This window comes from Muscardinus avellanarius (genome assembly GCF_963383645.1).
Source record: "Muscardinus avellanarius genome assembly, chromosome: 21".
Taxonomy (NCBI): Eukaryota; Metazoa; Chordata; class Mammalia; order Rodentia; family Gliridae; genus Muscardinus; species Muscardinus avellanarius.
The window spans coordinates 24,581,633-24,604,233 of NC_137807.1; the positions used below are offsets into that span (position 1 = coordinate 24,581,633).

Consider the following 22,601-nt stretch of genomic DNA (forward strand, 5'->3'; position numbering starts at 1 on the left):
CGGCGGCCGCGGCTGCCTGCGGCGCCGGGGGTCAGCGCCGGCCCCCCGCCGCCCCAGGGCGGGGCCGCGCACGCCACAATGGCCAGCGCCCACCCGCCGACGCCTGCCCCGCCCGGCCGCCCCGCTTTCGTAGGGTGCCGGAGGGAACCCAGAGGCATTTCGCTGGCGAGCTGCACCCCACCCCTTTGTTGCGGGTGGTTTGTTTGTTTTGCGGTAGTGGGGATGGAACCCAGGGGCATTCGACCTCCAGGTTACACCCCCTGCCCTATTTTTTATTCTCTATTTTATTTTATTTATTTATTTTTTTGGTGGTACTGGGGTTCCTGGAAGCCCTTCTACCTCCGGGCTACACTCCCAGACCTATTTTTACATCTTTATTTGGAAACAGGGTCTCCTAAGCCAGCGCGTGCGGCTGCCTTCGAACCTGCGCGATCCTCCTGTCTCTGCCTCCCAAGCGCGGGGATGACAAGCGTGCGCCACCACGCCCGGCTTTATTCTTTATTTTAAAACAGAGTCACATGAAGCTGCAGAGGGCCTCAGTAAGTAGCCGAGGCTGGCCACGAATCTGCCATCCTCCTCCTGCCAGCCTCCCAAGCACTGGGATTACAAGCGTGGGCCACCACGCCAGGCTCCATCTTTATTTTTACATCGAAACAAGGTCTCACTAGGTTGGTGAGAGTCCTGCTACTTGCTGAGCCTGTCCTCCAGCCTGCACTCCTCCTGTCTCAGCCTCCCAAGTACCGGGATGACAGCCTGGCACACACCACCCCCCAGCCCTTTTTATTTTGAAACTGAGTCCTGCTACTTGCTGAGCCTGTCCTCCAGCCTGCACTCCTCCTGTCTCAGCCTCCCAAGTACCGGGATGACAGCCTGGCACACACCACCCCCCAGCCCTTTTTATTTTGAAACTGGGTCTCTCTGAGTTGATGAGGCCGGCCAGGAATCTTGGATCCTCTGGTCTCAGCCTCAGGAATCCTGGCGGTTCAGGCATGGCGCACCGCACCCGGCCTCTTCCGATGTCTTTAAGGCCCCCGCTGCTCCGCATCCTGCCAGCCTCATTCCACCGGCTTCTCCTCCGCACCGTACATCAGTCTGTAGCTTTCCAGGAAAATGCTCACGAGGACTGCATTCAGCCCCTAATTCCTCGCACTTCGGCCTTTCCGGCTTTTCTCTCCCACCTCCTTCCCCAGCAGACACACACCCCTCCGGGATCCTGGATGCTTCCCTAACCTTCAGGACTACTTTATTTTTTCTTTTTCTTTTTCTTTTCTCTTTCTTTTTTCTTTCTTTTGGTACTAGGGATGGAACCCAGCGTCCTTCTGTCTCCGAGCTACACCCCCAGCCCTATTTTTTATTCTTTATTTGGAAAAAGGGTCTCACTCAGTTGCAGAGGGCCTCACTAAATAGCAGAGGCTGTCGGTGAACCCCAACCTCCCTTCTCGGCCTCCCGAGTGCTGGGATCACAAGCCCCCGCTGCTACCTATTCTTTTATTTCTTCTCTCCTACCTGATCTCAAGGAGTCACCCGATCCTCCCGCTGCTGCCGGGCTTCTGTCCCGAGGTGCTGCAGAGTCCACGTGCTTACCCTCTCTGGGCACCGGGTGTGCAGCTCCTGGGTGAGCAGCAGCCCTCTCCCCCGAGCTGGCACGGCAGGGTCCGACCGGTACCCGTTCATAGTTGCACTGCCCCCGTGGCCCACAGTAGTGCAACAGGGAAAGAGTGTCGGGCGGCCCGCGGCCTGCGGGGCCTCCAGCCCGGGCAGCGATGGGGTCGCGCCGGGGGCGGGGCCTCCGCCTGGGGGAAGGGTGCCCTCTGACCCCAGAGGCCCCGGCCCCGCTGGAATCTCAAGTTTCTGTGCAGAAGGGCGAGAACCGAGCAGGGGGAGGGGAGGAACGAAGGGCTGTGGGTGAGGGGCTCCGCCAAGGCTGGCCCCCAGTGCTTGGCGCGGCTTCCCAGAGCACAGTCCGCAAGCTGGTCAGGGCACCTGCGCCAGCAGCAGGAACCCGTGCCCCCAGTACACTCCAGCCGGGCTGGGTGGCTCCACGACACCGGAGAGAAGGCGGCCCCAGGGCACCCAAGCCGCCCCTGCACGCCCCAGCTTGCCATGGAGGAGAGACCCGGGCCTGGGGCGAGGGCCGACGGGCCAGGCGAGGGCGGGGGGCACACACAAAGGAGAGGGGCCGCGCTCGGCCCAGTCCCAAGCCCGCTCGCCTTTGGGGCGGGAGGGCGGCCGCACCCCAGGACCGTCGTCCTGTCCGGCGCGGGACCCCATCCCCGGGCCGGCCCCTTACCCCCACCGTGGCCTCCGCAGTCAGTCCTAACAGACCCCTCTGCCAGGCGACCCGGAAAAATGGGGACTGCCCGTTCTTCTGGCGTCTCCTGCCCCGGGGGCCGTCGAGGGCCGGGAGACCCCTGCACCTGTGGGACGCGGTGGGGCCCGTCCTGCGCGCGCGCCCCCTCCCAGACCTGGCTTCACTCACGACACTCCTCGCCCTGGCAGACGCGGGTTGGTGGGAGGGTCCTGGCCGCAGTCGGTGCCCTCGGGCCCCAGCCCGACGCCGCCGCACCTCGTGGCGCCCTCGGGCCCGCCAGCTCCCTCTTTAACTCGCTGACAGGCGGCGGGGCCGACCCCCCACCCCCCACCCCCGGCTCGGTAGCAAAGCGCCGCGCTCATTGGCTGATGCCGGCGCGGGCTAGGCCTCCTGCACGTCTATTGGCTGCTATTGCAGCGATTTCAAAATAGCCTCCGGGCTCGGATTGGCCCCGCGCCCGAGTCTGCGGCTCCGCGGTTTTAACAATGAGTTCTACAAACACTGTCTCTCCATTCATAACTTATCAAAAGGAACTTTTGCCCTTGTGTGCGTGTGCGTGTGCCTGTGTGTAAATTGGGGTTCTGGGGATTGAACCTTGAACGCAGGGGCATTCTACCTCTGAGCCACACCTCCAGCCCTATTTTATTTATGTTTGTTTGTTTGTTTGTTTGTTTGTGGTACTGGGGGTGGAACCCAGGGGCTTTCTACCTCCAGGATATACTCCCAGACCTATTTTATATTTTATTTGGAAACAGGGTCTCACTCAGTTGCTGAGAGCCTCAATAAGTAGCTGAGGCTGGCTTTGAACCTGTGCGATCCTCCTGTCTCCCAAGCACAGGGATTACAAGCGTGCGCCACCACGCCCGGCTTTATTTATTTTTGGAAACAGGGTCTTGCTTGGTTGCTGGGGGGGGGGGGGTCATCGCCAAATTGCTGAAGCTGGCCTCGAACCTGAGGTCCTTCAGTCTCAGTCTCCCAAATACTGGGCTTACAGGCAGGTGCCACTACTCTCGGCTGCCCGCCCTTTCTCAGCTCCAATCCTGCAAGTTTCTAGCTGTACCAAAGCGAGGTCGCTTCTAAACCGGGTTGGAGGCGCCCGCCGGGGAGGGGGCTGCCACCACGAAGAACGTCCGAACCCGGGGCCAAGCCAGCAGTTGAGCGGGGTTGCAGGCTGCTTCGTAAATCCCCAGTCCAGGAATAAAAAGGTTTTACGTGGTAAACTGGGCAGAGTGGCGCAGGCTTGTAATCCCAGCATTTGGGAGGCTGACACGGGAGGATCCCGGTTTGCAGACAGCCTCAGCTACTTAGCCAGGCCCTCTGCAATTCAGTGAGACCCTGTTTCAAAACAAAGAATAAAAAATAGTGTTGGGAGTGTAACCCGGAAGTCGAATGCCTCTGGGTCCCATCCGCAGTGCCGAAAAGTTTTTATATGGTGCTCTTCCCAATCTACTCCTTCTAACCACTGAGGCCTCTTCTTGGGGCCCTCTTTTATTCTCCCAAGGAAGCATCACTACTCCCAGCAAGTCCCTTAATCCACTGTCTGCTGAGGTCTAAATCCGGGAGACCTGCGGTGCCTGGCATCACCGCTAGAGGGCACCCACATACCAGCAGAGCTAAATGTTTGATTTGGGCCTTCCTATTTCTTCTGCTTCTGCCTTTATTATTATTTGGTGGTACTGGGGATTAAACTCAGGTACATTCTACCTTTGGTCTACACCCCCAGCCCTATTATTTATTTATTTATTTTTGGTGGTACTGGAGGTGGAACCCTGGGGCTTTCTACCAATGGGCTATACTCCTAGACCTGTTTTATATTTTATTTGGAAACAGGGTCTCACTAAGTTGCTGAGAGCCTAAGTAGCTGCAGCTGGCTTCCAACCTATTAGAACCTCCTGTCTCAGCCTACCTACCAAGCATGGGGATTACAAGAGTGCACCACCACGGCCCGCCAATCTTTTATTCTTTATTTTGAAACGGATTCACTAAATAGCTGAGGCTGGCCACAAACCTGTGATCCTCCTGTCTCAGTCTCTCAAGGACTGGAATTACAAGCACGGGGCACCATCACAGTTTATTGTTATTACTAACACTGGGAATAGAACACAGGGCACCCTACCTCTGAGCCACACCTCCAGATGTTTATTAATTTATTTGTTGTGGTACTAGGGTTCATTGTACCTCCAAGCTACATCCCCAGCCCTATTTTTTTATTTTATTTTTTGTGGTACTGGGGGTGGAACTCAGAGGCTTTCTATCTTCGGGCTATCCTACCGGACCTATTTTATATTTTATTTGGAAACAGGGTCTCACTAAGTTGCCGAGGCTGGCTTCAAACCTATGTAATCACCGGGCATGGTGGCGCATGCTTATAATCCCTGTGCTTGGGAGGCTGAGACAGGAGGATCGCGCAGGTTCAAAGCCAGCCTCAGCTACTTAGTGAGGCTCTCAGCAACTTAGTGAGAACCTGTTTCCAAATAAAAATATAAAATAGGTCTGGGAGTATAGCCCTGAGGTAGAAAGCCTCTGGGTTCTACCTCCAGTACCACCAAAAATAAAAATAAAAATAAAAAAATCAAACCTATGCAATCCTCCTGTCTCAGCTTCCCAAGCGCGGGGATTACAAGCGTGCACCACCACACCTGGCCAAGAATGACATTTATCTCCCCAAGTACTGGGGTTACAGGCATGCTCCACCATGTCAAGATTTATTTTTATTTGGAATCAGGGTCTCACTAGATTGATGAGAGTCTCACTACTTGCTGAGAGTGTGTTTGAACCTGTGATCCCCTGTCTCTGTCCCCCAGGTACTGGAATTACATGGATACGCCATCACACCCAGCCTGCTTTTGCCTTTAAATTGCAGTACTGAATCAGACGTGGTTATCTACGCTTGTAATTCCAGCATTTGAGAGGCTGTGACAGGAGAATAGGGGTTCACAGACAGCCTCAGCTACTTAGTGAGGCCCTTTGCAACTCAGTGAGACCCTGTTTCAAAAATAAAGAATAAGCCGGATGTAGTGGCACACGCTTGTAATCCCCGTGCTTGGGAGGCAGAGACAGGAGGATGGCGCAGGTTCGAAGCCAGCCGCGCATGCTGGCTTAGGAGACCCTGTTTCCAAAAATAAAAAAGTATAAAATAGGTCTGGGAGTGTAGCTGGGAGGTAGAAGGGCTTCCAGGAACCCCAGTACCACCAACAAAAAAAAAAAAAAAAAAAAAAAAAAAATAGAATAAAAAAGGCAGGGGTGGTGGAGCACGCTTGTAATCCCAGCATTCAGGAGGCTAAAACCAGGGGATCGCAGTTCGCAGACAGCCTCAACTACTTAGTGAGGCACTCCGCAATTAGTGAGACCCTGTTTCAAAAATGAAGAGTAAAAAATAGGGCAGAGGGTGTAGCTCAGAAATCAACTGACCTGGGTTCCATCCCCAAACCCGCAAAAAAATAAAGAATAAAAAAGTAGGATTAAGCCGGGCGTGGTGGTACACAGCATTCTGGAGGCTGACACCAGAGGATCACGGTTCGCGGACAGCCTCAGCTAAGTGAGGCACTCCATAACTTAGTGAGACCCTGTTTCAAAATAAAGAATAAAAAACAGGGCAGGGGGTGTAGTTCGGAGGTTGAATGCCCCTGGGTTTCATCCCCAGACCCGCAAAAAAAAAAAAAAAAAAAAAAAGAGGATTAGAGTCGGGCGTGGTAGCACAGGCTTGTAATCCTAGTACTTGGGAGGCTGAGACAGGAGGATCGCACGGGTTCAAAGCCAGCCTCAGCTACTTAGGCTCTCAGCAACTTAGTGAGACCCTGTTTCCAAATAAAATACTAAAAAATAGGTCTCAGAGTGTAGCCCGGAGGTAGAAAAGCCCCTGGGTTCCACCCCCAGAACCACACACACACACACACACACACACACACACACACACACACACAAAGTAGGATTAGGGGTGGAGCTTGGAGGTAGAATACCCCTGGGTTCTGTTCCCAATACCACAAAAACAAACAAACAAACTGGAGGTGTAGCTTAGAGGTAGAGCACCCTTGGGCTGAACCCCCAATACCCTTTCCCAGGGGTGCGTGGAGGTGTGCAGCAGCCAGCGGCTGGAGATAGTTTGCACTGAGCAGAGATGGGGAACTGGGGCAGGCAGAGCTGGCATCTCCTGTTCACCCCCAGCCGCACCACAAACATGATCACAGAGCAACACTTTAATCACAAAGGCACTTGAGAGCCCCGAGGAACCAAAGTCTGGCTGAGAGCGGCCGCGCACGCCCAGCCACGTGCTCAGAGTTCGTCGTGGCCTGCAGAGGACTCCAGGCCGGGCTTGATGAAGATGCCCTCCATGGCCTTCCACGTGCTGTGCGAGTTGGCACTGGCCACGCCGTGCACCTCGTGCTGCCCACGGATGGGGTTCCCGTACTGCTCCCCGGAAACCGACAGGAACGCAGAGGTGCCCACGTGCTGGAAGCGCACGGTGGCCGCTCGCTCCCAGTGCTGCCCCGGGCAGCGCACTGTCCACAGGTCCTGGTCATCGCCCTCGCCGTCCTCCCCAAAGGCACTCACTTCCTGCGGGTGGGGAACAGTGGCATCACAGAGGGCATCACCGAGGCCCCTGCCTGCAGTGTGCACTGGGCCTCCAGTCTCATCCACCCCTGCAAAATGGGAGACCAGGATATCCCTCCCTCCCAGGGCTCCTTTCCCAGCACGGGCTCTTCAAATACACACAGCATGCTGGGTTGTGGCCGCTGGAGCCCAGAGAGCCATGGCCCCCTGCCCCTCTAAAGTCCAATCCCTCAGGCTGACAGACCAGTCTCTCTCCAAATTTCTCTCCCACAAACTCCCCCAAAGCACCCTCAATTCCTTTTTTTCCTTGGCACTGGGTATGGAACCCAGGGACATTCGACCTCCGGGCTATACCCCCAGCCCTAATTTTTATTCTTTATTTGAAAACAGGGTCTCACTGAGTTGTAAAGGGCCTCACTAAGTAGCTGAGCCTGGCTGCAAACTGGCATCCTCTAGTCTCAGCCTCCCAAATGCTGGGAGTACAAGCGTGCGCCACCATGCCCAGCTCTGTGCGTGCGTGCATGTGTGTGTGGGTGTGTGTGTGTGTGTGTGTTACTGGGAATTGAACCCAGGGGCTTTCTACCTTCGAGCTACACCCCCCAGCCCTATTTTTTTACTCTTAGACCTATTTTATACTTTTTTTGGAAACAGGGTCTCACTAAGTTGCTGGGAGCCTAAGTAGCTGAGGCTGGCTTCGAACCTGTGCGATACTCCTGTCTCAGCCTCCCAAGCTTACTCTTAATTTTGAAACAGGGTCTCACTGAGTTGCAGAGTCTCACTGAGTTGCAGAGGGCCTCACCAAGTAGCTAAGGCTGGCAGTGAACTGGGATCCTCCTGTCTCAGCCTCCCGAATGCCGGGATGACAAGCGTGCGCCACCACTCCGGGCCTCTCAAGTCTGTTCCAATCCTTCAACTGCAGTGACCTCCATGCCCTAGTACGACCTCCTCCCTCCTCTTTCTCTCGCTGGAGCCTGGGGGCTCCTACTCTCTCTCCCAGACCTCGCCTGAGTTCCTCGTACCTTATGGAGTTTCCTAATCCCCAGCCCAAAGGCTCTGTGGGTCCCCCTCCTGGGTCCCACCTGTCCCCAGAGGACGGGCTGATTACAAAGCCCTCCCTTCCCGCGGTCTCCCTGGAGCTGGGAGCTCGAGGGGGCGGACCAGGCAGTCCCCGGTGTCCCCAGGGGGGCGCGCCCTAAACATTTCTGAGTTGAAAGGCTCGTTGGCGACGCTGTGCCAGCCGGGAGCCTCTGCCGGGGCCCGGGAGGGAGCCTACCTGGTTGTTGGACAGCGGCGACAGGAAGTGGTGCGTGTGCAGGTTCTTGCGGGTGAGCACGTGCGTGAGCCGCACCGCCTGGCCGCAGCGCACCGGGGCGCCGCGCGCGCACCCGCCCTCCGGCCCGCCGCGGACCCGCCAGTAGCTGTTGGCGTCGTCGGACGCCTCCACGCCGGTCACCGACTGCTGGCCGCTGCCTGGAGGGCGACACCGCCCGCCCCGGGCCGTCAGTCGCCGAGCCCCGGGCCTCGCCCCGCGACCCGACGCGGGGCCTCGGCGGCTCACCCCACTCACGGCCCGACAGTTCCCCGGTGACCCGTCCCGCCCCCAAGTCCCGCCGGCCGCCGCCCACCCGCCTCGGAGCCCGAGCTCCGCGCTCCGCCCGGCGGCCCGCCCCGCGCACCCGATCCGTATTTGATGTCGTGAGAGTGCAGCCGCACCCTGTGGTGCGTGTTGAGCAGCTTCAGCACCGACCCGCAGGTCACCAGCCCCACGCCGGTCTTGGAGGCGACGCCGTCCCGCACCAGCAGGGCCAGCAGCAGCCCCAGAAGCGCGGGTCCCGCAGCCCTGCGATCGCCCGCGCTCCACATCGCCGCGGCCCCGCTCCGGCCTCTCCGAGCTCGGCCGCTTCCGCCCCCGCGGCTGGCCAATCCGGCTCTGACAGCGCCGTGCGCGGCAGCCAATCGCCGGCCGGCGCGGCGTTCTGCTTGCGCTGCCATTGGGTAGGTCTGGTGAAGACCCACCCTCAGCTTTCCAGAGCGGTAGCTGGGAGGGGACGGGGGACACGAGGAGAGTTTTGATTGGTCCACGCTCCGGAGGCCTCAACAAATGAATGTAAAAGAACAGGTAGGCGCGGCTGCAGGTGGTAAGCCAGCTTCGGGTAGCCGGGAGGCCCCGGCAGCTGAAGTCGCTGTACACCTGGCACAGCGTCCTAAGATCCTGGCATGGTAGTCAAAAGGTGCATGGGGCCCGATGGGTGTCACAACTCCAGCTGCAGGGGTCTCATATTCATGGATGAGCCATGATAACGCAGGGCAGTCTGAGCCAGTCTAAGGAGCAGTTGCCAAAAACCAGAAAACAGTCCCAAGGATTCCAACCCTGACCACCAAGGCCAGCCCCCACCACTTGTGAGCAACTCGGTCGGCTGTTCCCGGGACCAGGCACTACCCCCTCACTGCCTTCTTTGATATAAAAATTTCTCGCTTCCTCTTAGCGCTGTTCTGCAAAACACAGCCCGGGAGCTTAAAGTACCCTGCAATAAATTTTCCTAATTGAACCGGCCTCTGGGGTCTCTAGTCTCTTGGGTCGCGCCGATCGCCTTAAAGGTAGAACTTAGGGTCATTAGATGCTTGACCGACAAAGGCCAACAAGGAGCTGTGGTGTTGAGAAAGAAGACAAATTCTCAGGAGAAAGCCCCGGGGAGGAGAAAATCACAAGAAAGGAGGGACAGAAAGAACCAAGCCTGGGTGACTGCGTGGCCCTGGTCTCCCGGACACGAGTGGGTTCATGCCTTGCTGCATTCCCCAAAGGTCGTAATTCAGTGTGTGTGTGTGTGTGTGTGTGTGTGTGTGAGAGAGAGAGAGAGAGAGAGAGAGAGAGAGAGAGAGAGAGAGAGAGAGAGAGAAGGAGGAGAAAAAGAGAGACTGAACCCAGGGATATTCTAACGTAGAGCTACACTCTTAGCCCTCCCCCCCCCCCCCCCCCGCAATACTGGGGATGGAACCCAGGTGCATTCTACCTGTAGAATTCTACCATTCTACCCAGCTTCTTAACTTTTTTTTTTTTTTTTTTTTTTTTGCGGGTCTGGGGATGGAACCCAGAGGCATTTGACCTCTGAGCTACACCCCCTACCCAATTTTTTATTCCTTAGTTTGAAACAGGGTCTCACTGAGTTGCGGAGGGCCTCACTAAGTAGCTGAGGCTGTCTGCGAACTGTGATCCTCCGGTCTCAGTCTCCCAAATGTTGGGGTTACAAGTATGTGCCACCACGCCTGGCTCTTAGCACTATTTTAAAATTTTTATTTTGCACGCCTGGCTCTTAGCACTATTTTAAAATTTTTATTTTGCAACGGTCTTGCAGGCAGGCATGGTGGCACATACATGTAATCCCAGTACTTGGGAGGCTGAGACAGAGGGTGGCAGGTTCAAAGCCAGCCTCAACATAGTGAAATGAGACTCATATGGAAATACTGTTAAAAAAATAATAATAAAGCCAGGCGTGGTGGTGCACACTTGTAATCCCAGCATTTGGGAGGCTAAGACAGGAGGATACGGGTTCATGGCCAGCCTCAGCTACTTAGTGAGGGCCTTCGCAAGTCAGTGAGAGCCTATTTCAAAATAAAGAATTAAAGATAGGGCTGGGGGTGCAGCTCAGAGGTCAAATGCCTCTGGGTTCCATCCCCAGACCTGGAAAAAAAAGGGGGGGTTAAGAAGCTGGGTAGAATACACCCCCTGCCCTAATTTTTTTTTTTTTGTGGCACTGGGGGTGGAACCCAGAGGCTTTCTACCTCCAGGCTATACTCCCAGACCTTTTTAAAAATATTTTATTTGGAAACAGGGTCTCACTAAGTTGCTGAAAGCCTCACTAAGTAGCTGAGGCTGGCTTTGAACCCATGCGATCCTCCTGTCTCAGCCTCCCAAGCACAGGGATTACAAACCCGGCCCCTGCCCTAATTTTTTATTCTTTATTTTGAAACAGAGTTTCACTGAGTTGCAAGGGCCTCACTAAGTAGCTGAGGCTGTCCTTGAACTGCTATCCTCCTGTCTCAGTCTCCCAAATGCTGGGATTACAAGTGTGTGCCACCACCCTGGCTCTAATTTTATTTAAAAATTTTTTTTGTACAGTACTGGGGATAGAACCCAGGGTCCTTCTACCTCTGGACTACGCTCCCATACATATTTTATATTTTATTTGGAAACAGGGTCTTACTAAATTGCTGAGAGCCTCACTCAGTAGCTGAGGCTGGCTTCGAACCTGTGCGATCCTCCTGTTTCAACCTCCCAAGTACTATTATTTCTTAATTTTTAATGTTTTATTTATCTTTTTCTGTGGTACTGGGGATGGAACCCAGAGGCATTCTACCTCTGAGCTATACCCTCAGCCCTATTATTTTTATTCTTTATTTTTTTATTTATTTTTACTTTTATTTATTTTTATTTATTTATTTATTTTTTTTTTGCGGGTCTGGGGATAGAACTCAGGGGCATTTGACCTCCGAGCTACACCCCCTGCCCAATTTTTTATTCTTTTATTTTGAAACAGGGTCTCACTAAGTTGCAGAGGGCCTCACGAAGTAGCTGAGGCTGTCTGAGAACTACGATTTTTCAGTCTCAGCCTCCTGAATGCTGGGATTACAAGGGTGTGCCACCATGCCCTGGCTTATTCTTTATTTTGAAACAAGGTCTCACTAAGTTGCAGAAGGTCTCACTAAGTAGCTGAGGCTGTCTGCAAACCAGAATCCTCCTGTCTCAGCCTCCCAAATGCTGGGGTTACAAGTGTGTACTATCAAACCCAACTTTTGTTTTTAATTTTGAAACAAGGTCTTGCTAAATTGCTGAGACTGGTCTCAATCCTTTGGTCCTCCCGTCTCAGCCTCCCAAGTATTAAGATTACAAATGTGTACCTAATACTACATCTAGCAACCCAATTTTATTTTTAGTTTAAAAATAAACTGGCAGAGGCCGGTTGCAAATCTACAATCCTCAGGACTCAGCCTCCCAAGTATGGAGATTACAGAAGTATACCACCAGGCCTAGCTTCACCCTGTTTCAAAATAAACAATAAAACCGGGCCTGGTGGCGCACGCTTGTAATCCCTGCGCTTGGGAGACTGAGACAGGAGGATGGCACGGGTTCCAAGCCAGCCTCAGCTACTGAGTGAGGCTCTCAGCAACTTAGTGAGACCCTGTTTCCAAATAAAATATAAAAAAGGTCTGGGAATATAGCCCGGAGGTAGAAAGCCTCTGGGTTCCACCCCCAGTACCAAAAAAAAAAAAAAAAAAAGCAGGGCTGGAGATGTAGCTCAGAGGTGGAATGCCCCTGGATTCAATCTTTAGTACCCAAATAATCATAATCATAATAAAATAAGATTGGGGTTGAGCCAGACATCGGGGGGCATGCTTGTAATCCCAGTGCCTGGGAGTCTAAGAAATAGAATTACAGGTTTACAATAGGCCTCTGCATCTTTACAAGACCATGTTTTAAACTAAAAATAAAAAAGAGCTACTAGATGATGTGGTGGAACCTTCCTTCTCAGTAAGTCTGCGACAAGAAGTTTGCAGGTTCAAGGACAGCCTCAGCAAGTAGTGAGACTCATAGACCTAGCAAGACTCTTTCAAAATAAAATAAAATAGGGCTGGGGTTGTAGCTCAGAGGTAGAATGTCCCTGGGTTAAATCCCCAGTGGGGTTAAATCCTCAGCAACACACACACAACACTTAAAAAAATTGGCCGGCCGGGAGTGGTGGCGCAAGCTTGTAATCCCTACACTTGGGAGGCGGAGACAGAAGGACTGTTCAGGTTCGAAGCCAGCCTCACTGGCTTAAGAGACCTTGTTTCCAAATAAAAGTATTTAAAAAAGTAGATGTCTGGGAGTGTAGCCCGGAGGTGGAAGGGTTTCCAGGAACCTCAGTACCACCAAAAAATAAAAATAAAATTGTCCAGGCGTGGTGGCACACGCTTGTAATCCCTGCACTTGGGAGGCTGAGACAGGAGGATTGTGCAGGTCCGAAGCCAGCCTCAGCTACTTAGTGAGGCCCTCTGGAACGCAGTGAGACCCTGTTTCAAAATAATAAAAAATAGGGCTGGGGTGTCGCTCGGAGGTAGAATGCCCCTGGGTTCCACCCCCAGTACCGCAGGGGAGGGAAAAAAAGAAGACCCTGGGTTCAATTCCTACTGTGAAGAAAAGGAAAGCAGACAGTAAGGGCAATTGCACAGGTACAAGGGAAGGACAGACCTCGGGAGAGAAATGGACATTTATTTGTTCGCTGTTGGCTCCCTGAGCGGCAGCAGAGCCCCTGGCGGGCCTGCAGCCCATCCGCCTCCTGCGCGGTGGGCAGGGGCAGCTGATGGCCCGCCGCTGCGCTGGGGCCGGGGCAGGGAACGGTGCTCACTGCGGCTTAGGGACCTCACGGGGGGTCGCTGCGGCCCAGATCCACAGAGTGACTGAGGGAGGCTTGCACCCCAGGCGCGGAGGAACTCTGGAGCTCACTCTCGTCCTCAGAGACGTGCTGGTCCTCCTCATCCTCGTCCCCATCACCGCCCTCCACGGTCCCCATGTCCTTGGACTTGAATGAGCTGGAGTTCATGTGGACGATGGAGGTCACGGAGAGTTTGGGATCTGACACACCTGTGGGTGACGGCCCCTGGGATGCAGGAGGCTCCTTAGGGCTGAGCTGCTGGTGGACTGGCAGCTCAACGTTCCGGGAAAACCTGGGCTCCTTGTTGGTGGCAGTGGGGGAGTGAGGATGAGTGGAGGAGCTCTCTGTGCTGGGCCCGGCCGCACCCTCGGCGTTGGGGCTGTGCCGGGGCGTACCCTCGGCGTTGGGGCTGTGCCGGGTCCCACCCTCCGCGCTGCGGCTGTGCCGGGTCCCACTCTCCGCGCTGCGGCTGTGCCGGGTGGTACCCGGATGGGAGCCGAGGTGGGGCGAGGCTCGGTGGGCGGAGATGCCGGCCAGCTGGGAGGAGATGCTCGCCTGGGAGGCTCTGAGCCGGGAGGGGCACCTGGAGGTCTGCTGCACCAGCCGGGCCTCCTCCAGCTTCCGCAGCAGGCAGCTCCAGTCGATCTTGGAGGACAGGCGGATGTGGGAGCCCTTCACCTTCTTGAAGCCCAGGAAGAGGTCCATGAGCACTTCGGTGACCGGGAAGGAGATGAAGCCAAGCTGCTTGTTGAGGTTGTTCTCGAACTTGTACTTGCAGAGCAGCAGGGAGACTGCCTGCTCCACCAGGAAGTTGACCAGCTCCTCGTACCAGGGGCTGGAGAGGTGGGACATGCTGGACTTGGACGAGATGGAGGGCAGTGGCTTCTTCTTCGTGAACTTGCTGCTGGGGACCTGTGTGGCATCCCGGGAGGGAAGAGGAGACATGTCACTCCTTGTTGGCCTCATCCCTCCGCTGCCCCGTGATGCCCATGGCATCTGCTGCCCCACCTCGGCCGCCCCCTCATCCTGCCCACCGCAGCGCCTGCCACACTCCATGTTCACTCTGCTGGTCACTCAGTAGTCTGCCCCGCTGGGGAAGCGGCCAGCAGGCCGCAGCCTGACAGCCTGGGCCCCTGCGCTCACAGCCCGGCCTGTGTGCGAGGGACACGTGCCCGGGCCTGGGGACCCACCAGGGTGGGGCCGCCTGCGTCTTCCACATCCCCTTTCCTGGGCAACTTTCCCTCAGTGCAGCAGAGACGGGGAAGCCCAGCAGTTGTGTTAGAGGGACCTAGCCCCTAGGATGCAAGGTCCCACTGGGGGCAGAAGCTATCGTCCACGAGGGACAGGACCCTCACCATGAGAGAGGGGCTCCAAGATTCACATACAAACGTTAAAGTACCCAGGGTAAAAATAGTCTTTATTCATCTTTGCCAAAGCCCAGCGGTAGGTAGGTACCAGGTTCCTGGTCCCCAGCAGCAGGGACTGTACCAGCAGGTTCCCACCGTGCAAGGAAAGAGACCTTGTCCCTAGGCATCTGCCTGTGGCAGCGGCAACTAGGAGCCCTTCTTCAAGTCTCCCCCGGGGCTCCCAGCCCCGCTCTGGAGGCCGCCACCTCTGGACACAGTGAGTCGAGGGGAGGAGGGTAAGTCCTCACCATGAAGGGGAGTTGGGAGAACATGGGGTTCAGGTAAGAGGCAAGAGGGTGCGGGGGGCAGGTGAGAGGTGGTGGGGCAGGGCCCCTGAGGCAGGCCTGGCTGGAGGCCACCTCCACCCTGACCCCAGGCCCGGGCAGGGTGAGGTGCAGGCCGTGCCAGGGCTGGGCCCTCTGGCTAGGGAGCCAGGACCCGGGTGGTTTCTGTACTCTGGGGTCTGAGTTGGGTGCCTCCTGCCTCGGGTAGAATGGGTGGCTGGGGACGCTGAGCTCCTCTGTGGGTGTCACCTTGAGCTTGAATCTGGTGGCCACCTGGGCACTGGACACAGTAGGGGAGCCCCGTCTGCCCTTGTTTTTTCGTTGCGTGGTCTTGGGGCTGGAGGCCGAGTTGGGGAGGGAGTCATAGGCCTCCTCCCTCTCGGTGGATGTGGCCAGCTTGGAGTCTGGCAGCTGCAGATCGTAGTGAAGTGGCAGCTCTGGGGGCTCAGAGTTAGCAGGGTAGAGGGGGCAGCCGTCTGGGCGGCAGGCTCTGCTGAGCTTGTCCACGGCCTGGCTGACCACGCTCTGCAGGGCGGGAAAGAGGCGGTGCTTGGCCAGGAAGTCCAGGGTGCCACGGGGTTCCCGGAGGGCAGAGCCGCCAGGCAGGTCGAAGGCGGGCGGCTGTTTCAGCAATGACTTCATCTCCTGGTTGAACTTGTTGAGGAAAATCAGCTCCGGCTCTCCAGGTCCCAGCTCTGACGTTTCGGGGGTGCCTGAGCTGGAGCCCAGCAGCTCCGAGAACCAGGACAAGGGCTGCTCCCGGGTCCACTGGCTGCTGGCCTGGCTGCCCAGTGAGTCCCACCGCAGGGAGTCCCTCTGGGAACAGGAGCGGCTCAGGCCTTTCTGCAGAGAGAGGGGATTCTGAGAGGTGTCCAGGAGCAGCCCAGCCAGGTCTGGCCAGAGCTTAGACCCCCCCACCCCTGATCCCGGACCTCACCCCTTTGTTCTCCAGCCGCAGCAGCCGCTTGAGGCTCTTCTCCAGCAAGAGTCTGTCCCTCATCGGAGGCAGTGAGCCCACACCTCGGGCACCCAGGTCACTGTCCCAGCTGTGGGAGCCCACACAGCCCGCCGTGAGGCTGCTGTGGGAGTCAGACACGGAGCTGGAGCAGGATGGGTAATTGTTGGGGCGGCCAGTGCAGAGGCTGGGCTGAGCGCGGTGCCGCCGCACGGTGCTGAGGCTGGGCCGGGCCCGCCGCCTACCGCCGGGCAGCTCTATCGGGTCCTGCACCTCCACCAGCGGCAGCCCGGCCTGGGTCTTCATGGAGGCCATACGCTCGGTCGCCTGCTCCACCACCGACTGCAGGCTTTCCAGCACCTGGCCCTCAGTCAGGAAATCCAGGAAGCTGCCGAAGGCCTGTGGTCCCTTAAGGTTTTGGCGGCGGCACCTGCGTGCTGAGCTGCCATCCGCTGGCGGTGGGTGTGGCATGCGACCCGGCTTGGAGGCTGGCCCCATTTCTGGCAACAGCGACTTCTTGGGTGGGATGCCCTGTGGGGGGGGGGAAGGTCCTTAGGGTGCCATTAGGAGCTGGGTGGGGACAGAGCAGCGGAATGAATTGCATTCTTGTCTTTTGTTTGGTTTTGTTGGTACTGGGGATAAACCCAGGGTTTTTTGGGTTGGTTTTGATTTTTGGTGCTGGGGATTGAACCCAGGAGCATTCTACTTCTGAGCTACACCTCAGCCCTTTTTATTTTTTATTTTGAAACAGGATCTCACTAAGTTGCTGAGGCTGGCCTTGAACCTGTGATCCTCCTGTCTCAGTCTCCCAGGTACTAGGATTACAGGCGTGTGCTCCCACGTCCAGTTGACCCAGGGTCTTGAGCATGCTAAGCAAGGGCTCTACCACTGAGCTATATGCACAGCCCGAGAATTGCATTTTTTTTTATTTTTTTGGTGGTACTGGGGTTCCTGGAAGCCCTTCTACCTCCGGGCTACACTCCCAGACCTATTTTTATATTTTTTATTTGGAAACAGGGTCTCTTAAGCCAGCGTGGCTGGCTTTGAACCTGCGTGATCCTCCTGTTGAGAATTGCATTTTATTTATTTATTTATTTATTTATTTATTTATTTATTTATTTTGGTGGTACTGGAGGTGGAACCCAGAGGCTTTCTACTTCTGGGCTCTACTCCCAGACCCATTTTATATTTTATTTGGAAACAAGGTCTCACTAAGTTGCTGAGAGCCTAAGCAGCTGAGGGTGGCTTCGAACCTGTGCGATCCTCCTGTCTCAGCCTCCCAAGTGCGGGGATTACAAACGTGCGCCACCACGCTTTTTAGAATTGCATTTTAGAGTCAGGTAACCCTGGGTTTGGACCCTGGCTTCTGGCATCTTCAGATTTTGTGACAGTGCCCACACAAGTCCTCTTTTTTGTGGTATTGGGTATTGAATCCAGGGGTGTTCTACTCCTGAGCTACACCCTCAGCCCCCCTTCCTTAAAAAAACAGGGTTTTGAGCTGGGCGTGGTGGCACATGCTTGTAATCCCAGCGCTTTGGAGGCTGAGACAGGAGGATTGCGGTTCGCTGACAGCCTCAGCTACTTAGTGAAGCCCTTTGCAACTCAGTGAGACCATTTCAAAAAAAAGAATAAAGGCCGGGTGTGGTGGCACATGCTGGTAATCCCAGCATTCCTGAGGCAGAGACTGAAGGATCCTGGTTCACAGCCCCAGCTGATTAGCGAGGCCCTTTGCAACTCAGTGAGACCCTGTTGCAAAAAATAGGAAGACTAAACCGGGCATGGTGGTGCAAGCTTGTAATCCCAATATTCGGGAGGCTGAGACCAGAAGATCACAGTTTGCAAACAGCCTCATCTACTTAGTGAGGCCCTCTGCAACTCAGTGAGAACTGGTTTCAAAATAAAGAATAAAAAATAGGGCAGGGCGTGTAGCTCGGAGGTAGAATGCCCCTAGGTTCCACCCCCAGATCTGCATAAATGAATACATAAATAAATGAAAGAAAGAAAGACTAAAAAATAGGGCTGGGGGTGTAGCTCAGAAGCACAATGCTCCTGGGTTCCAATCCCAATACCCCCCCCCAAAAAAAAATAAAAAATAGGGTTGGGGGTGTAGCTCGAAGGTAGAATGCCCCTGGGTTCCATCCTCAGTACCACAAAAATAAGTAATAAATAAATAATGAATAATAGGACTGAGGTTGTAGCTTTGAGGTATAATGTCCCTCAGGTTGTTCCACTTCCAGTACCACAAAAACAAAACAAAACAAAACAAAACAAAGATGAGCAGTAGGGGCCCAGCAGGTCATAGCAGAGGTAGAGGCTATAATCAGGATTTCCCTAACAAGCCCAGTGAGATCTATAGGGAAGGGGAAAGTGGTGGGCCCGGGCACACTAACCCGAGCCATGTACGTGCTGTGGCCAGCCTCGTCGTCGGCCAGGTATCCCGAGTGGTGGCGGCAGCTGGCCATGATGCGAGTAGCCAAGCCCGCTGTCTGCCTCCCAGTTTCAGAGTGGACTCCTCTCTGCGCGGTGTGGGGAGATGGTGTGAGGGTCAGTCCGGGCCTCCGTGGGTCCGAATCTATCTGTCCCTCCCCCATTGTGTCAATGGCCCTGGGGACCCACGGGTTCCTCGCTCCCCGCACCCTGTATCCTTCACGCGACCAGCCCTTCCTCTAGCTCCGAGCCCCTCAGGCGACTGTGGACTGCCCCACTGCGGAGCAGTTGCAGCCAGACACCGGAGGATGTCCGCATCCTGTCTCCTCCGACCATCTCTGGGGTCTCGGTGCGTCCGATCTTCCTCCCAGACCGGGGGGTCCCTTAGAGCCCGCTCCTGGCCCACAGCCCACCCGCTCACCAGAGTCCCCTCGCTCCGCACGTCCCCGCTCGCTTTGCGCCCGCTCGAGGGCGTCTGCACCGAACTGGAGAGGCCCTGCCGATTTCCTGACCGCTCATTTACATACGGCTTCCTGATTGGTTAGCAACAGGCCTCTCATCCACTCGGTCTCCCGACACAATGGTCGGGGCGTGGCCTACGCTGGCTCCTCCTACACCCTGCAGGGCTCTCATAATCGCCCGCGACCGAATGTCCCGAGATGCGGCTGGTCCGGGTTCTGTCCAGCCTGAAGGAGCTCTGGAGCTGGGGCTCCGACCTTGGCTCGTCACCTATCCGAAAGGGAGGCCGAGGGCAAAGCCCACAGCCTCTCCTCGTGACACATACACACCTTTCTCATCGCTGCCTCTTAGCTGCGCCGCCCGAGCCCCCTGCTCTGACCTCTTCTTTCCAAGGGTCTCCTCCCTCCGCCCGGTGCGGAGCTGCAAGGGCCAGCCCCAGCTCCACTCCTCCTGGCAGGACCGTAGTCCCCTTTCGGACCCTTGGTCTCTTTGTGTGTAAAACAGGAATAACCTTACCAGTTTGGACACAAATACCACACTTTCCATTGAGACAATAAAAACATTACAATGAAAATGCTGGCTGTCACCATGGTGACTACTGATATGTCATGGGTTAGGAAAGACAGAAAAAAAGACGACTGAAAGCTAACAGTGGAAAGGGTGGAGAAGATTTATTTTTTCTATTTTCTTTTTTTTTTGTGTGGTACTGGGGATTGAACCCAGGGGCATTCTACCTCCGAGCTACACTCCCAGCTCGCGCTCTCGCTCGCTCTCTCTCCAGTATTGGGGATTGAACCCATAGCTACACCCGCAGCCCTACTTTTTTATTCTTTTTTTTTTTTGTGTGTGTGTGTGGTTCTGGAGGTGGAACCCAGGGGCTTTTTTACCTTCGGGCTACACTCCCAGACCTATTTTATACTTTTTTTTTGGAAACAGGGTCTCACTAAGTTGCTGAGAGCCTCACTAAATAGCTGAGGCTGGCTTCGAACCTGTGCGATCCTCCTGTCAGCCTCCCAAGTGCAGGGATTACAAGCGTGCGCCACCACGCCCGGTTTTTATTCTTTATTTTGAAACAGGGTCTTCTTAAGTTGCAGAAGTTCTAAGTAGCTGAGGTTGTCCTCGAACCTGTAATCCTCCTGTCTCAGTTTACCAAGTACTGAGATTACAAGCGTGGGCCACCACGCCCAGCTCTTATTTATTTATTTATTTCTGTGGTACTGAGGATTGAACTCAGGGGCATTCTACCTACCTCTTAGCTGCACCTCCAGCCCTTTTTAGTTTGGAAACAGATTCTCTCTTCTCTTTTATTTTTATTTTGAGGCTTTTTGGAGGGCTTTTTATAAGCACGTCACTTTTCTTTTTTCTTTCTTTTCCTTCTTTTCTTTTTTTTGCGGTACTGGGGATGGAACTCAGAGGCATTCTACCTCCGAGCTACACCGACAGCCCTTTTTTTATTTTTTATTTTGAAGCAGGCTCTCACTGAGTTTCGGAGGGCCTCACTAAGTAGCTGAGGCTGGGCGGGAACCGCGACCCTCTGGTCTCAGCCTCCCAAATGCGACAAGCGTGCGCCCCACGCCCGCTAGCGCATCACTTTTAAAGCTCCCCTCTGCAGGCAGGGGGGCATGGCGCGTGGGGGCGTGGCGCTGGGGCGTGGCGTGGCGCGTGCGGCGTGGGGGCGTGGCGCTGGCGTGGGGGCGTGGCGCTGGCGGTGGGGCGTGGCGCGTGCGGCGTGGGGGCGTGGCGCTGGCAGTAGGGCGTGGCGGGGCGCGTGCGGCGTGGGGCGGGGCCTGGCTTGTCAGCCTCCGCGAGGTCCCGCGCTGCGGAGCGCCGCGGTCATGTCCGGGCCGCGCGTACGGCTGGTGGTCACCGCCGATGACTTTGGCTACTGCCCGCGGCGCGACGAGGGCATCGTGGAGGCCTTCCTGGCAGGAGCCGTGACCAGCGTGTCCCTGCTGGTCAACGGCGCGGCCGCGGAGAGCGCGGCGGAGCTGGCCCGCAGGTGAGGGCGGCCCCTAGGGTCGGGCAGGCGCGGGCCCTGGGCCGCGGCCGCCCTGCTCCCGCCCGCTCCGCCCGCAGGCACGGCATCCCCACGGGCCTCCACGCCAACCTGTCCGAGGGCCTCCCGGTGGGCCCGGCCCGCCGCGGCTCCTCGTCGCTGCTCAGCCCCGAAGGCTTCTTCCTGGGCAAGACGGGCTTCCGGAAGGCGGTGGCGGCCGGGGACGTGGCCCTGCCCCAGGTGCGGACCCCGTGCGCGCGGGGGTGCCTGCAAGTCTAGGGCGGGGGGGGGCTCGGAGCGGGCGGCCGAGGGGTCCTCCCCGGGCTGGCCCGGACCCCTCGGCCCTGCCTCTTCCCCAGGTGCGGGAGGAGCTGGAGGCCCAACTCAGCCGCTTCCGGGCGTTGCTGGGCCGGGCCCCCACGCACGTGGACGGACACCAGCACGTGCACGTGCTCCCAGGTGCGCGGGCTCCGGCGGGGCGGGGGGCGGGGGGCGGCGGGCCGGGGCGCGCTCCTCACGCAGCGCCCCTGCAGGCGTGTGCCGGGTGTTCGCCGAGGCGCTGCAGCGCTGCGGGGTGCGCTTCACGCGGCTGCCGCTGGAGCCCGGGGTGGGCGGCTGCGCGTGGCTGGACGACCCTGCGCGCGCCTTCGCCTGCTCCGTGGAGCGCGATGCCCGGGCCGCGGCGGGGCCCTTCTCCCAGCACGGCCTGCGGTGAGCATCCTCCAGCCCCGCGCTCTGCCCCCAAGGCCCCGGGTGCGGTGGTCCCGGGCCTGCCCTCCTGCACAGCCTGTCCTGCCCGCCCCACTCCAGCCCCGCTGCGCCCCCTGCTCCGCCTTGCGGGTCCGCCCGGCCCACGGCTGATGCCCTGACACCCGCAGGTGGACCGACGCCTTCGTGGGCCTGAGCACTTGTGGCCGACACATGTCTGTTCACCGCGTGTTGGGGGCTTTGGCGCGGGCTCTGGAGACTGCCCCCGCGAGCCACGCGCTGACAGCCGAGCTGATGGCACATCCCGGGTACCCCAGTGTGCCTCCGGCAGGGGGCTGCGGTGAGGGTCCCGACACTTTCTCCTGCTCTTGGGAGCGGCTCCATGAGCTGCGAGTCCTCACGGCGCCCACCTTGAGGGCCCGGCTCGCCCAAGACGGTGTGCAGCTCTGCGCGCTCGACGATCTGGACTCCGGGAGGCCCAGGGAGTCCCCTGCAAGGCCGCCGTGGAACCTCCCCACCCTGACCCCGACCGCCGGCCGAGCACTAATGCTCCAGAGTGCGGAGGAAGGGCCAGGTGAAGCTGCCGCACAGCCTGGAACCAGGGCCGGGCAGGGCCTGTGACGCCGGGAGACTGCTGGATCTTCAGGGCCTTACACAGCCCCAGCCCCTGACATCCAGGACTAGGGCTTGCAGAGCATTTGGTGCCAACTCTTGTGGTGAAAACACCTGACTGCTCAGGGGCAGTGGGCAGAGATGGATGCATTAATAAAGTATATGTCTTCAGACTTAGGCGGTTTACAAACAGTGCCCTGAAAACCACAGAAACAGGAATGGACACAGAGGAACACCCGGTGGCCCAGACCAAGTTCTCTTAGGTTCAATCCCTAGCACCAAAGCAAACCAAACCACACAATCAGAAATGATATATAAGACTTTATCAGGAGATCACTGGACCAGGCTGCTTCTTGGGAGGCACACAGGGCAACCTCAACATTTAAGAAGGGTCACCTGTTCTGAGTAAGCCACTCAGGGGACAGGTGTGAGGCGGCTCTGGAGGCTTACAGGAGTGTGTTTAAATTCCAAGCTGGCATGGT

At 56.8% G+C, this 22,601-nt stretch overlaps 3 protein-coding genes across 3 annotated transcripts; 1 reads left to right on the plus strand and 2 right to left on the minus strand.

Annotated features, from left to right (window-relative positions):
* Positions 1–6,583: 6,583 nt before the first annotated feature.
* Positions 6,584–8,725, minus strand: SDF2L1 (stromal cell derived factor 2 like 1; the record flags this gene model as incomplete). Its single annotated transcript, XM_080717958.1, has 3 exons — positions 6,584–6,865; positions 8,136–8,332; positions 8,539–8,725. 3 exons carry the CDS (start codon positions 8,723–8,725, stop codon positions 6,584–6,586), a joined length of 666 nt encoding a protein of 221 aa, XP_080574084.1.
* Positions 8,726–13,260: 4,535 nt separating this feature from the next.
* Positions 13,261–18,379, minus strand: CCDC116 (coiled-coil domain containing 116; the record flags this gene model as incomplete). Its single annotated transcript, XM_080717827.1, has 4 exons — positions 13,261–14,184; positions 15,212–15,805; positions 15,900–16,436; positions 18,302–18,379. 4 exons carry the CDS (start codon positions 18,377–18,379, stop codon positions 13,261–13,263), a joined length of 2,133 nt encoding a protein of 710 aa, XP_080573953.1.
* Positions 18,380–20,638: 2,259 nt separating this feature from the next.
* On the plus strand, positions 20,639–22,128 carry YDJC (YdjC chitooligosaccharide deacetylase homolog; the record flags this gene model as incomplete). Its single annotated transcript, XM_080717828.1, has 5 exons — positions 20,639–20,802; positions 20,880–21,039; positions 21,159–21,258; positions 21,333–21,510; positions 21,678–22,128. The coding sequence occupies 5 exons, from the start codon at positions 20,639–20,641 to the stop codon at positions 22,126–22,128; spliced, it is 1,053 nt and encodes a 350-aa protein (XP_080573954.1).
* Positions 22,129–22,601: the final 473 nt, after the last annotated feature.